Genomic DNA, 15,707 nt, shown 5'->3' with positions numbered 1-15,707 from the left:
TATAGTGATTTATGTAGAAACATAGCTGATTAAGATAGTATGAGTGGCAAACAAATGAAGGCAGTTGTTTCTTAAACCCATAAAGCATAGTTAACATAGCATCAAGAGAGGTCCTTTATGAACCAAACAAACAAACATATATATATATACACATATATATATTTATGTGTGTGTACCTCCATCCTTCTTCTCCAATTCGTCCCTAATAAGAGGGGAAGTAAGTATCACCTTCAAAGTTAGCGTGGGCTCTTTTGTATTCCGAATTATAATAGATGCCTCATCTACACATTGTTCCACTTGATATTTCTCTTCTGTGAGTTTCTGAAAGTCATCAAGATTTTAAAAATACCCAATTAGATTAAAATCTCAAAAGATTGTATGATTGCCCCTTAGCTTCCACATGTCATTAACTACTAGTAATACTGTGCCAAGAGAGTAAATAAAGTCTATAATTAGTTCTTTACTTTAGGGATAACATTTCTCTCTCCTCCCAACTTATCAGCAAATCCTTTCTCCATCCCTTAAAAAGCAACCGCAATGTCAACTATCTATTTTATACAATTATTAACAGTATTTAAATTCATTCTTTCTAATACTTGAAAGTAAAATACCAACAGAATCATTATGTGATACAGAGTAAATTATTGTTCTTTAAATTATTACAGAGAATTACTGTAGAAAAATAAATCATTGGAGATGCTCTCTAAACCAATGCCTTTTTGATACAACCTAAAAAGGAACTCGCACTTACTAAGGACTTACAAATTTAAGGTTATGTAGATTTTTATATTAAGATTATGTAGTTTTTAAAGAGAATCAAGTAAGAATAAAAAAGAATCTCTGCAGAGTCAGCAGAAAAAAAAATCAGTATAAACAAGTAACATCCCCTCTCTAACAATGGGTCTCAGAGATCACTCCAGTGAGACCTAACATTGTGGGACTAGTCATCTGACACCCTAAGGGAAACATACATTGATTGCTTCTTTCAACATACAACTATGTGCATAATTTAAGGGCCGTCCTCAAAATAATCGCCAATTAGAATCGTATAAGTTATATTTAATATATTATTATGTATTAGCTAGCTATATAGTGTAAGAAGCTATGCAGGTCCTCTCTTGGGGGTAAGATCTAGTACCTACTATCTGACTGACATACACAGCAGCATGGAAGCAATACGGGGTCTCTGCTCATCAGTGGGCCTTAAAAGAACTAAGAGCCATTTACAGAAAAAGAATATTTTACCATTAAACATTTCAAAAAAGATAGGAAACATAAAATTCATTATCTAATTTTTGAATAGAGGAAGCCAAGGAAGGGAAAGGCCACACAGGGACTGGAAAAAAACAGAAGTAGAATACAGAGAAAACGCAGAAAACTGCTCACATTCATTTTGCCACTATCAGAGCATTCAAGATGCCCATCAGAATACAAGTCAAACTGAAAATTTCAGTTCTGCATGCAGATCACCATAAGACTCATCTAAAGTAATAAACGTATGGTAGGAGTTTGGGGATAAACTAAGAAGTGATTTCAGGTTTTGGTCATCCTTCTCCTCCCTTGCTCAAGAAGTTCTAAAATTGCTCTAGAAAAAGAATATGTAGAGAAAAAGTATGATACAACCTCAATTAAGATACTTAGATAACTGTAGTTTTGCTATGGTAAATGCTCATAAAAAAAGATTTTTAACTCATAAGAAAATAAGATCATATATCAGATTGGTTTTCCACGCAAACACCAAGTAAACAAAGGGGAAGCAGGGGATAAAGGTAGAAATCACCCTGAAAGTGATTTTCTGAAATGTTATTAGTAATAATGCTAATGTATGTACTTGTATGTACGTAAGTGGCCATGTGCGTGTGTACCTGGATAAAATTTAATCTGAAATGTGTGTACAATTACATCCCCATTTTATTTGGGTCCCTTCACCCAAACACCTATAGTAATAGATCTAACCATCACACAAAAGCAGCTAGTTTCGCTGTTGGATAACTCTAGGGGCTACATTAAATTGAAATATGTTTTGCATAATTTCCATTAGCGGTCATATGAGTTCAGGCCTCTTTTCCTTTTCCAAGAAAGCCCTTCAAAGACCTAAAGATATTTGTATCTTGTTTAGTCTTTTCTAACCTAAAAAGTCCCAGTCTCCTTAAATTTGAAATGGTTTCAAATTTCAGCCTGCACTCTCTCCTGTGTCCCTCTCTTGAATACTTGTTAGCTCGACAAGAGCATTTTAAAACTGTGGTGCCCAGAAATAGACTTCACTCAGGAGAGAAAAAATGCAGAATTCACAGTTGTGATCTGCACAGAGAAAGCTCTATTAATGCAGACTGAAGCTTGGCCCAATCTCCTGTATCTTTAATACCATAGAAATGTGATAGACTTTCAGAATAAGACCGTCAATTTATTACAGCACTGGTTCTCAACCCTTTTTCCACCCTGACACATGAGGAATATGACCACTCTCATAAGAAACATGACTTATTAAAGGGAACTGAAAGAGGGGTGAGATGGTTGAAAAATCCTCTTATATGTCCAACCGTTTGATTATTACTTTATTATAGATTTAAGAGTAACCATGTTCACTGTAATAAAAGCAGAAATATGGATTAAATTTTAAAGCAATATAAAAAATAATGGAAATGAGGAATTTTATTAACATTCTAATAACAAAACGTATAGTTAGGCAGAAACCCATTACTGAGCTTCCTGTTTCTTAAAGCTTTATTGTCCTCCATATTGCTTACCACTTTCTTTCTCCAAATGATCACAAAAAGAATTTTTTTTAAAGATTTTATTGGGGAATTGGGGGAGGGGAATAGCGCTGGGGAATCGGGGGAAGGGGAACAGACAAGTTGCTGTCCTTTAGTTCTTCAGTCTAGTTGTGGAGGAATGTTGCTTCACTGACCCATGTTGGTATGATCATTGCGCTCTTCCCGGGTGAGGCAGATTGGTCGCCGGCCTCTGGACGGCCGCTCACAGCGGCTCTTGGCAGCTCACACGGGCTGCCAGCCACTCACGCTGGCTGCCGGCCACACACAGTAGCCCATGGCAGCCCACTGCAGCATACACCGTCGCCGGCGACTCATGGCAGCCCAGCTCCAGGTCGAGCTGTTGTTCACCATCTTAGATGCAGAGGGCAGTGTCACTGGCCTTCATGTGGGATCCGAACCGGGGCCCTTGCTGCTCAGAGCTGGTGTCCCAAGCCAGCTCTTAACCAACACGCCACTCGGCTGGCCCAAAAAAGATTTTTAAAAATTTTTAAATAAGTAAATTTAACCCTATGAATAACCAAAAACGTTTCTTCATCAGAATTGAAAAATGGGAATATGTTTGTTCAGTCACTTAAAAAACCTTATCTTATGATCTAAGGCAGATTGATAAAACAGGTGCTCCAAAAATTAATATAGGGCAATGTGTCAACAAGTAACACAAATCTGACTATCAAGAAAGCTAGATTAAAAAAAAATTAGGAAAATGGTTTTGAAGATCAGTTGGTGAATATGAAAGAAAATGATCCACTAACAAAGCTAATAAAAACAATTTTAAAATTCCTATTACTAGGGAAAAAAGAGCCTTTTCAGAAGAGATACAAAAAAGAAACCAACAAAAGATCGCATTCAACAACTCAAAGTTTGGACCTTGTGGACTGATATCTATTTATGTGACCTGGCTATAAAGACTAACTGATATGAAATCATCGAAAGGCTATAATTTAATTATACCACAGGTAACACATTTGAGACTGACAGAAGATCATGGCTTCCCAATTAGCGCTGCCCCTGGCCCTCAAAGCTGGCAGAGTAGGTCGCAGGGTGATCCCAGCCCTACACCAGCCGGCTGCCCTCAGCCCTGAGGAGCCCTCAGCCTTCAGCAACATCTTTCAGGAAGCATACTAACACCAAATTTTTCTAAATGCATCCCAATGTGAAAAAGGTTTGGAAACAAGGAATTAATAGTGACTCTCCATTAACAAAATGAATTGGTGGCTGTTAAATTAACTGAGTCTTCAATTTTAAGTTATCATCTATGAAAGGCTCCATTGCTTAGGCTCTTTTTGATCTTTGAATTGTTTTCTGCATTATACCAACCCTTCCAAGAGTTTTATAATTCTGAGAGCCCTTGTCTGAAAAACATGAAGACTCTTAGCAAGATACACCCCAAAATTTTAAGACTGTACCTGACCAGCCATCTTAATTTAGTAAATGTATCCTGAGTGCTAATCACAAGAAGTTTGCTTTAAATACGATAGATGAGTCTGAGCTAGAGTAGCGGTATTCCTTTTGTCTGCACCTATCCTACATTATTACCAATTTCTTGTTATTGAATTCATCAAGGTAGCTACCTATTTTCACCGTTTTACAAATTCTCTTAGAGGTACAATTAAACTGTACTCACCTGAATCTGAATAGGAAGATTATCTTTGACTGTGTTTAACAGGGTCTCTGTGGGTTTGTCTTTGCACATTAAAACCAGCTCCAAGTCCATATCATCTTTAATCAGCAAGCCTTTTGCAACCAGGCCAATCCTCATTACACCACACAATGTCCGACCACCTTGATCCCTAAAAAGAAAAGTCTGAATGATTACTTTTACAACCTATTTCTCAAACTAACACTTAATCATTACTTGGCTTCCTGGACATCTATATGAATTAATAAGAGAATATATAAATCCAGATATCCAAAATTCCACAAAATTAAGTCTCCAATTTAAGGCTCATAAAGTATCTACCTTCTCCAAGGAATCAGTAAGGATCGTATTTCAGACTACGCATCTTTTAATTTTTCATTACATCTATATTGCTCAGGAAAATCACAAAATACTATATCCCCTTAAACGCTTTTTCAAATTTAAAAAATAACAAAAACAAAAACAAACTCTTCTATTATCTTTTTATTGGTAATTAAAGAATTTATGAGCAGCATGAACACCACAGTAGACTGAGCAAAAGCATCAGGGTGGAAATCTAGAAGCCCTGGACTCGACTCCTAGTGGCGCCTCTGATTCACCATCCATAACTGTCAATTGGCGATCAGTTAGATGAGCCTTAGCTCATTCCTTCTAGCGATATCATTCCAGGAATCCACAAAAGTTTATGGGGAAACCAGAATAATGTGATAAAAGCAAAGAGCTGAGGAAAGAAGGAAGAGGCCAAAGATAATCTGCCGGTATATGCATTCCAAATCCAGTAGTAGCTAAAAGAACAAACACGTTCAAAGAACATCAAGTCACGAGTGGTGCATAACAACGTTAACATTGATCCTTGATTTTAATACTGAAAGTTATTGCTTTATTTTCCATAATCACAAGTGGAAAAAAACGTAATAGCTGAGCAGTCATTCAACAAGTAAGCAAGCTTTGCAGCATGGAAAACATACTGTAGAACATCAGATATCACCTGCTCCTGGGGCTTACACAGTCGCTTTCAGTACGAAAGCAGTAACCTGCTTAAAAGGGGAAGAGAAAGTAACATCTGAGAGCAAACTGCATGCCACAATTCTCATTTAAACCTCACAATCAGCCTGCATTTGAAAGACAAGAAATGTGAATCTCAGAAAATTCAGCTAATGAATTTTTCAAGTTCACAGAGAGAGTAAAATGGAAAAGCCTGAATTCAAACTCAAGTTGGTTTGACCACAACACCCAGTCAGGTTCTTTACATTATTACGGTTGCATCCCAAATTCAGAAGAGGGAGAAGTCAAAATTAGAGGTCAAGTAAAGCAACTTGAAAGTCTGACTTCAACAGAGTCTTGATTTGGTTAGTTAGAAAAAAAGGTCATTCTCAGTGGAGGCAAAGAATCAGCTGAGTTGGACAAAAGTCAGCAGAGTGGAGAATTAACTAGAGAAAGGAGAAGGGAGAGAAACAAATTGTGGCCGTGGAAACAAGACAATGAATTATAAATAATCCAGTTGCTGGTTCGCTGCCTGGAACACCTTAGAGACTCAGTAAACAGTAAATCAATGAAAAATTATACAGGTAGTAAAAGTATAGAAAGAAACAAAAGCATTTTAAAGCAAGTGACCCAAGTGCCAGGAATTATTTGGTTTTAAGAACAGTCAGTCATCTTTGACTTTTTTTTGTTCTTCTGTATCCCTGTCCTCTTATCTTTTCATTCTCCCAAATTAATAATAGTTTATAAATTCCCCCTCCATAATCACCCACAAACCACTGCCTTCAAAATAGTATCTTTTCAGGCTCTTATTACCTCTCACTTAAACTCCCTCAAAACCCTCCTTTCATTGGCCGCACTGACTAACCTCTGCCATCGCCACTCTACTGTATACAGTACACTGTGACCGGAATGACCTTCCAAAAGCACCGCACGGGTGGCACTCTGCCTATTACTTTCCTGGCATCCCACGCAACACTTACACACTTAGCATAGTGGGAGGAGATTTAGGAGACAGCATGACCTCCTGGTGCGAATTCTGGCTCTGCCACTCACTGTGTAACATAGGACAAATTATTAATACAAATTATTTGGCTTTTTGAGCCTACTTTCTCATTTGTAAAAAATATAATACCTTCATCTCAGAGTGGTACAGAGACTACCATTTAGTTTAATGTAATTTAGCCCAGAGCCTGGCATATATTATTTCGACAAACAATAGCTATTATTCCTTCAGCAGTCCCTAAATTTTCTCACACCTAGGTCTTCGCTGAGATTTATTTTTTCTTCTGTTTTCACTGCCTGCCAAAACCCTACCCACCCTCTAAACTGACCACAAAAATAAAAATTTTTCTGAACCCCAGAACCAGCATATAATCAATCTCTCCCTGCTAAGTACTTTCGCATTGTACTTATTGAAGTAAAGATGCTAAGAACACTGGATGTGGAGTCCAACAGACTGGAAAGTGAATCCTGGCTCCACCACACACACTCCTTCAGTGACCTCAAACAAGTTAGTTTGTGAATGATTCTGAGTCACTTTTTTTTATAAGCAAATTTGAAGCAGTGGAAATTTCCTAAGTAAAACGGTGGCAGAGGAGGGGGGATGATGATAACAGAGACTAGTAGGTTTATTGTACAATAATGAGAAAAATAATCTGGTACAGTAACGGGCACTAAGTGGCGGCTATTACTAGCTAGCCACTATTAGCTCACTTATTAAATTCTGATTATGATATGTACTTGGTCTTATCATGTAGAAGACAGCATGAATGAGCAGAGAAACTAAGTCCTAATTCACTCCTGAATTTGAATAATGAATTTGAACATGGGAAGTACTGTAAAGCAAGCGACCCAAATATAGGGAATTACTTAAAATTAAGAACAGAGTCCTAATATTCCTTATAATACAAATGGTGGGGCCTTGTGTGCTTTGACTTTGGAGTCCATTTGTTCAAAGGTAGCACGCAGGTAAAGGCTGCCTAGCAGCGCCTGACAATAGAAGGTACTTAATAAATATCAGCTGGTCCTCACCCACCTCTGTGCCCTCTGGGGTACTCAGCAAACATCAGGAGTGAATGCACATCTATTATCAAACACAGCTTTGTTCTTGGAAGACGTGCCTGCTTCTGGTTTATACAAATAAAGACACAATCATTCTGCACAACTTGAGTTCTACCACGTGGGAAGCCTGTGACTGTTCCACAAAATGGAAAGACTTTACAAGGACAATCAACAGCATCCACACAGAGCTATAATTAAAAATCCAAACAAACGTGTGGAGCACATTATCTTTTAAAAACCTTTAATACACAGTGACCTAAGCCAGTTAAGTAAAAGTCTACTGAAGTACTTTGCAAAGTCTGCCCAGAACAACAGAAGATATATTAAAAAGGCTTGAACTCCACTGAAAAAAGAAACGCCACTTAAAAATGGTAAAAATGGCCAATTTTATGTAAAAAAAAAAAGTTTAAAAGGGCATAAACACATTCCAAAGTACAATTTAAAAATGGAGTGTATGAGTATTTAACTTGCACAGGGACTGGAATATACAAAACCTGATTATTGGATATTACTAGTTAACGTGAACCCCAAAATTTGACAGTATCTTTTTTAAACCCATCATATGCAAGAAAAACTGAATTACTGCCAAGAACCTTGAAGCTGATGAGACAATAATGATACAATGTATATAATACCTGCAAACAGTTAACGTAGTCAAGCAATTATGTTCTTCAACTAGAAAGTGATAGATTATCTTTCATCTGAAAATGAAAAGGCTACACTATCTTTCTGTGAAGAAATCAATTTATCAATACTTTCCCACTATTATCCACTTATCACATTGATTTAGAATTAAAGCTGGAAAAAAATTCTGTAACCTCTATTCTCAATTCACAAGTTTTAGCCAAAGCAATGTTCTTAATTCCATTAACACAGTACAGTGAAATGCGCTTCACCTTTCAAAGTAAATCAAACACTGATTTCCAATCACAGTGATGTTGCTCAAAACAATAATCTAAGCTTAGTGGGGCATAGAAAGTTTCACAAGCAGACTCCAGGTATCATCAGCTTCATCTCACTCATTTCTTACTACTGCTGCAGCACTGAGGTTACTCTGCTGTAACTGCTGAAGAGTCTGGCTCCCGTTAGGCCTCCTTTCATTCCGCAAATATCCTATGAGCAGTTACTGTGTGGAAGACAGACGACAGTGTGCTGGGTCCTGGGGATCAACTAGCTAGGTAACAGTCAAAAGTACCTTTAGAACACATTTTCCTGCACTCTTTCTTCTACACCAGGGTTTTAAAATACCTGACAAAAAAATGATATTTTATGATTACTCCAGAAACCAAAAACACTACTAATTTATTTCAAAATTTAGGAGGCTGAACCAACACATGAAAAAGATGGCATATCATAACCTCCAAAAGAGAAGATTTCAAAGGGCTTGGTGCGCTCTCAAAGGGCATCCTGCACAGGTCCATCGTTTTCTGGTCTAACCATTATTCCTTTCAAATTTAACTCAGAAAACTTCCACAAACATGTACTTCCTCGTTTACAATCATAAACGAGGAAACCCAAAGAACACTGTACACCAGACATAGCCCAGTGGGAGGGGACCCTGAGCTCTTCTGGGTGCGTCATAAAGCGCCACGAAGGTCAGGCCACACTCACTTGGAGTAGGTGTCTATGGCTTCGTCCTTCTTCACTTCTGTCTCGCCCTCTGCTTTTGTGCCTTTGTTTGTTTCATCCAGCCAATCTGAGACATGTTTAAGAGCACATTCAACAGTAGACACCATATTCTGAACAGCTTCAAGTTCCTCTGGAGATGGATAGATTGTTGAATGCTTCACCATAACATGGCGATCATCGTTGGCAAAAGATCTAATAGATCTCTGTCAAAGAAAGAAAACAATTGCTTCAATGAAAGAAATGTTACCTGAAAAGGATGACATACAAACATATTTAAGTCAAGTTATAGCATTAATTGTCAAACTGTTGTGAAATAGTTAACATTGAGACAGTAAAAAATTGCTCAGGAATAGGAAGTAAAACCGCATTCTACTGAACACACCAGATAATTAGAGATCTTTCATTATGTTTTTGGAAAGGTTCACCCAGGTCATACTCACTACTTATGTATATGCTACCTGTTAGCTGAACTCTGTGTTTTGAATACCACTTCTAAAAAGGTCACCCATATCACACAGCATCTGCAAGAAAGATACTTCCTAGCTTCGAGAAATGCATGATGGAGTCTCGTAATACCCAGCCCCTCCTTTCCAAACTGCTGGAGATTTTTGCACCTTGAAAACCTGAGATTTCATAACACAGTAATAATACAAAATGCATTATATGTGAACACTAGAAAAACTGCGGACACATTAGAATACTGTTTACTATTTGTCATTCAAAACTTTAGTACAAGGCTTTAATTTTTAAAATAGATTAGTAGGGGACATTCCAAATTCCAGAACAGGGAAAATACACATTGCAAAACAATCAACTTCCCAAACTATAATAATTTACAAATGTATTACATTCTCAATCTAAATCCCCTCAGGATAGATTTACTTAATACTCAACAAAAGTAATTTCAAAGCTCATGGGGGCGGAGGGAGAATCAATGAAAGTATCAAGAAATATTTACAAAGATGAATGCATGGTACTATTATGCTAAAACAAAATATCAAAAATTTAAAAAGCAATAATTAAAATGAAATGCTGGCCCAGAAATCAGTGAAGCAGGTTAGAGCCTAGAAATAGAATGAATTTCATGAAAATTTAATATAAGACTACTTCCTTCACACTCATGACTCACATGTCAAAAACCTTTGAATATTTCCAAGTTTGCAAATACCATGAAGATCCTTGTACCAGTACACAGCAAAATGAACAAGGATAACTTGGTGAGTATCCATAAAGCCAAAAGTATTCCATTTAAAGGGTGGCTATAGTGTCTTTACTTACTTGAAATTATGTCCTAGTATAATAGATGGTAAATATTTGTTGTAAAGTCACAAAATAAAATATTCACAATTCTTTATCAATGTTTTGTTTTATTTGAATATCAGTATTTTAAAATCATATTAATTTGAACACACTAAATTAATACCAGAGTATCACTGTTCCCTATAAAATGAAGCAAACTATAACTAAAAAGGTAAGCAATCCTTTGAAACTCTGCATTATTATATAATAAAAGGACTCAAAGCAATCACAAAGCTTTCTCTGTTCTAGATAAAAGTCATCTCTGTCTAGAGTTCTTTCTTGCTCCAAGTCCACCACGAGTTTTCCAACTGGAGTCTTTTGCCACAAAGAAACTTTTAAATCACTTCAAGAGATTTACTCATATATCCCGAAATAAGTAACAGGAAAACAGAAGAGCCATATAATGAATTAGAGATGCTAGGCTGTTCTAGAGATTATAACTTAGTTGACTTGCTCTTTAGAGAAGAAATTCTACTAATATTTCCGTTCTGGCTGTTGGGGAAAATGTTAACTTGGGATTGTCTCTGTCATTTAGTTTTATGTAAGTTACTAAATTATTGAGCTAAATTAGTCCTGCACACTGGCCTCACTGTAGCTAAATTAAATATTGCTCCATATCACAAACCTTTGGTGCTTCTCTCACAAACACAGACTTCCAATGATAAATCCAAGAGTCGACTGCATGTGACAGGACAAACATCATAAAACAATAGTGAAAGGAAGAACTGAATAAACGGTATTACAAAAGTATTTTTAACAGCAATCTTCTTTATCCAAAATACCATATTTCCCCATATATAAGACGCACCCTTTTTCGAAAAATTTGGGGTCTAAAAACTGGGTGCTTCTTATACAGTGGTTGTAGTTTTTTTACTTGCATTTCCCGCAAGTGATGAGTTGTATGAATTTTATGATGAATAAAACTTGAGTTCAATAACTTTATGTAATACATTTTTTTCAAATGTCGGGCCCCAAAATTAAGGCGCGTCTTATACATGGGAGCGTCTTATACTTGGGGAAATACGGTAAGCTCTAAACAGATTTTTTTTTTTTTTACGTAGTAAGAAATCATACTGGAAGAACTATGCAGAAACAGAAAATTCTCATTCAGACCTGAGATTTAAGAATAGGAGAAACTGGAAAATTTCAACCAATTAAATTATCTAAAAATACAAAATTTCGACAACAGAAAATCTAAGCTAAATTTAAACTAAATAAACTAGGAAAGGAATTTTCATCAACTATGACCAATTATATATAGAGAGCACTTCTTTGAATTGTAAAATATTAACACTATAATAAATGAGCTAAATAATTTAATAACTATTTCACATGGAAAATAATTCACATGGGCGAAAACAAATCAGTGTATTTTTTACATCTCACCATAAAACTAAATGACAAAGAAAATCCCAAGTTAACATTTTTTCCCCCACCATCCAGACCTAAAATATTAGAATCTTTTCTAAAGAGCAAATCAACTAAGCTTTTTTTTAATTTTTTTTTATTGGGGAACTGCAGGGATGGGAACAGTGCTGGGGAATTGGGGGAAGGGGAACAGACAAGTTGCTGTCCTTTTGTTCTTCAGTCTAGTTGTGGAGGACGTTGCTTCACTGGCCCAAGTTGGCACCATCATTGCGCTCTTCCCGGGCGAGGCAGATCAGTGGCCGGCTTCTGGACGGCCGCTCATGCTGGCTGCTGGCCGCTCTCACTGGCTGCTGGCTACATACGGTAGCCCATGGCAACCCACTGCCACAGGGGCTGCATGCAGCGTACGCCGTCGCCGGCGACTCACAGCAGACCAGCTCCAGGTTGAGCTGTTGTTCAGCATCTTAGCTGTGGAGGGCAGTGTCACTGGCCCTCATATGTGGGATCCAAACCGGGGCCCTCTGGCATCCCAAGCCAGTTCTTAACCATCGCGCCACTCGGCCGGCCCTCAACTAAGCTTTTATAATCCCTAGAACAAACTTTTTAAAAATCAAACAACACGGAAAGAAACACCATCGGATTTACTGAACAACATATTTCAAACATAATGATGATTAATATTTTTGTGGTTTTTCTCCCACTTATAATGTCTTTTTTAAGCCTTTTCTCACTTATACTAAGGGGAAAAAATTCACACAACAGTCTCCAGAACCAAAATACTGAGAGAAAAATATTCAGCACATTTTACCAGTTAAAAACTAGGCACCAGAGGTTACAATCTCATCTAACATTTCAAATTCAAAAGCATGAATTTTCCACAAAAAAGCAAGGTTTCCTTGATACTCAGTTCAGTGCCCCCAATACACTCACCACTTGACCCTATTATTTTAAAAGCATTTGGGAAAGGTGGCTTTTTGAGTTAAATACACATTTTAAAAACTCCTCCACCATTCATATCACTAGTTAAAGGACTGATTCAGAATTTTTCATTTCCACGGGAAAAAGACTGAACTTCAAGTAGCAGACTAAAGAAAATTACATATTTTCAAGTTCAATGTCACCTTAGCCATTTGTATCAGTTTGCTAATGCCAATTTTATTAGAAAATATTATTTATGAGCATTCCCTCCTTTGTATTTAATAATTTATGCCCTGCAGGCTCATGGGGCTCCATCTTGTGGTTTCAAGAGCTCATAATAAATCTGAACTCATCTGCTCTTCCTAAATAGTGGAGTGCCACCTTTACCTGCTACACCAGCACCAAAAAGTCACACCATTCTTGTTTTTCACTTGATCTCACTGTTAACACCTCCAATTTTAAACTATTGGAATCTTTTGTAACTTCATTTAAAAACATAAATAATAACCTACCATGGTTTTCTATAGTGTTTTAGCTTCTTTTTCCGATCCTTTCCCCTCTTTCTTGTCGTCTTCACTAGACACTGTTCTGTGTGACAGTACCTCCTCATAAGCCTGAGTCCCCTGACAGCTCTGAGTCAATTCTGCAAAGATGTTTGAAGACTGTTCTCTGGGTTACACCTGCAAGAGAAAAAGAAAAACTTTTCAAAAATCCTTCTTTACAATCAGTTTTGTATCTGAGTGTGGAGCCTATAAACATATTGTCGACTAAAAAGTAACAACCTTTATAGAGAGGAAAACTACCTCAGTTCAAACAAAAGGCTAACATATCCTTTGAAGGCCTAGGTTCAAGATAGAACCTAAGTGATATGGCCAGAAAAGTAACCCTCCTGGTAGCCACAATGTGGCAGCTGGGTGACTCACTCTCAATGATAAATGCATTAACACAGAGTCAGTAAAGAAGTACCATCTGAAAAAGTAATACTACTGTTAGCAATAATGTTGCAATTAACCTTGGAAATTGGCAATAGTCAGACCTATCCAAAAAGTAGATAATACACATGAAAATATAACACCACTATTGACTGTAACCACAATATTGCCATCACAGACAGCACATGTTGGCACGTTTTTCCTTTCATCATTTTTAGGCCTAAAATTCAGAATGCTTTTTGGGCTTTGTTCCCCTAACTCCTGAGAGACCGTGCTCCCCCCTCAACCTATTATACGCACTGTTCTGTCAGACTCCTGAATATTCAAGGGATCTGAATTCATTATTGACCAGGGTGACTCTGGCCAGGGTCCCACTGTGTATTTCTGCCCAAAGGCCCCATATCCCTTTGTTCCACCACCTTTATGAGATTTTATTCCAGATAAGGTACTCTTCTGATCACTGATGAAATCCATATATAAGCCCAGTTGTAAAAAATAAAAATAAAAACCCCCAAAACAGAACACACGCCTTAACGGTAGATATCAGGAGTAGTTTACACACCATAGAGTGCATAAACACACAAAGAAAGAGTTCCCTCTTCATTTCAGTATCTTTTCCTTAAATTAAATTTCCTTTAAATAAGGAAACCCCCTTATGTTTTTGTCTATAAGTTTCCAAATACAGTTCAGTTGCTCTCTTAAAGGAAAAAATCCTTTTTGAATTTTTGGGGCCAGGAAAGTTACAGGTATGATATTTAACTCTCCCCAATACTGCAAATGAAAAAAACAGACCCATGATTATAGTCAAATGATACCCAGCTGTGACCTACATGCAAAACTATTCATATCCTGTAACCAACTTCTCTGACTCTGGTTTACAAAATCCACCTGGAATAAGCTAGTAGAGCTTAACTAACACAAACAAACAAGCAAAAAAGGGTATGTAACAGAACTAATAAGTGGAACTTTATTACACATATCACATCAAGATAAAGAGTGAATGCACACATGCTACAACTTGCAGGGTCCTTTCATACAACAAAGAAACAAACTAAAACGTGATCCCATGGTAAAAGACATCTCAAACGTCCTCTTGTCACTAAAATTATACCTTCTGTAGAAAGATCATACTACATAACTTAGAGTCTGGCATTTCCCACTCCCAACCCTACTCCATTCTAAGGCATTCAACTATTCAATACTTAGCTGTGAATCCAATAGCCAAAAAAGACTGCTATGTGTTCAGTTGAGAACACAAAAGAAAAGTCTATAAGCTTTACTTCATAAAAAGGTAAAGGCAATAAATCAACCATATTAAGAAAGTAGATGGAAAGTAGAAAAGGCAGGAAGAATGCTAAGAAAAAGCTGAGGTATGGGAGAAACTGGATGACCAATACAAAAGGCACAGCACTCACTCCTCAGTGGTCTAGCAGAGCATGACCACCCTTTGCACGCATCAAGCAGCTCTGGCAACTTCAGGGGATTCTGGCACAGTGCATTAATTCACGATAAAAGCAGGGAATCTCAGAATCCTATTCTGATGGTGCTGTAAAAGGAACTTTAAAATCATCCGACCCGACTGTACCTATCCCTCAGTTTACAAATGAACTACAATCAGAAATATTAAGGTCATACAACTAAGCAGGCACAAGGCCTGTTCCAGAACAGAACCTAAATCATAGCCCAATGCTTTTTCCTTATTGTAACAATCTGATTGAGAAAAAAAGTTAAATTATATATGGTAGGCTGTAAGCAGATAGGGAGAAAGTGCAACATATTTTAAAGAGTTTCTCTTTTAAAAAATGGTTAACTCAGTGGATAAAATTCTGGCCTTGAAATAAAAAACTCAACTTTGCCATGTAATAGCTATGTGACCTTAGAAATTATATGACTCAGAAAAATCACTTAATTTCCTTGAGTCTCAGTTTCCTTTATCTATAAAATGAGAAAATATTCCACTATTAAGAGCTAATATTTATGGAACTCATTCTGTACCAGACACTGCTCTAAGGGCTTTTCATACATTACCTCATTTAATCCTCACAACAATCTCAATTACTGTCTACATTTAACACGTCAAGGAAACCAGAGAATAAAGAGGTT

The 15,707-nt window shown here is 37.1% G+C and overlaps 1 protein-coding gene across 5 annotated transcripts in view; it reads right to left on the bottom strand.

The window, feature by feature from the left end:
• The window catches only part of STRBP (spermatid perinuclear RNA binding protein), a 130,783-nt gene that overhangs the window by 53,875 nt on the left and 61,201 nt on the right, over positions 1–15,707 (bottom strand). For all 5 annotated transcript variants that reach the window (XM_019658793.1, XM_019658792.1, XM_019658791.1 and 2 more), the window contains 4 exons: positions 13,185–13,352; positions 9,070–9,290; positions 4,399–4,564; positions 177–321 (listed from right to left, as the gene is read on the bottom strand). In XM_019658793.1, coding sequence (XP_019514338.1) covers positions 177–321; positions 4,399–4,564; positions 9,070–9,290; positions 13,185–13,187 — 535 coding nt within the window. In that variant the 5' untranslated portion in view covers positions 13,188–13,352. The remainder of the gene's footprint in view (positions 1–176; positions 322–4,398; positions 4,565–9,069; positions 9,291–13,184; positions 13,353–15,707) is intronic.

This window comes from Hipposideros armiger, unplaced genomic scaffold (genome assembly GCF_001890085.2).
Source record: "Hipposideros armiger isolate ML-2016 unplaced genomic scaffold, ASM189008v1 scaffold_290, whole genome shotgun sequence".
In the NCBI taxonomy this organism is placed as follows: Eukaryota; Metazoa; Chordata; class Mammalia; order Chiroptera; family Hipposideridae; genus Hipposideros; species Hipposideros armiger.
This window is presented reverse-complemented; position numbering and strand designations above follow the sequence as displayed.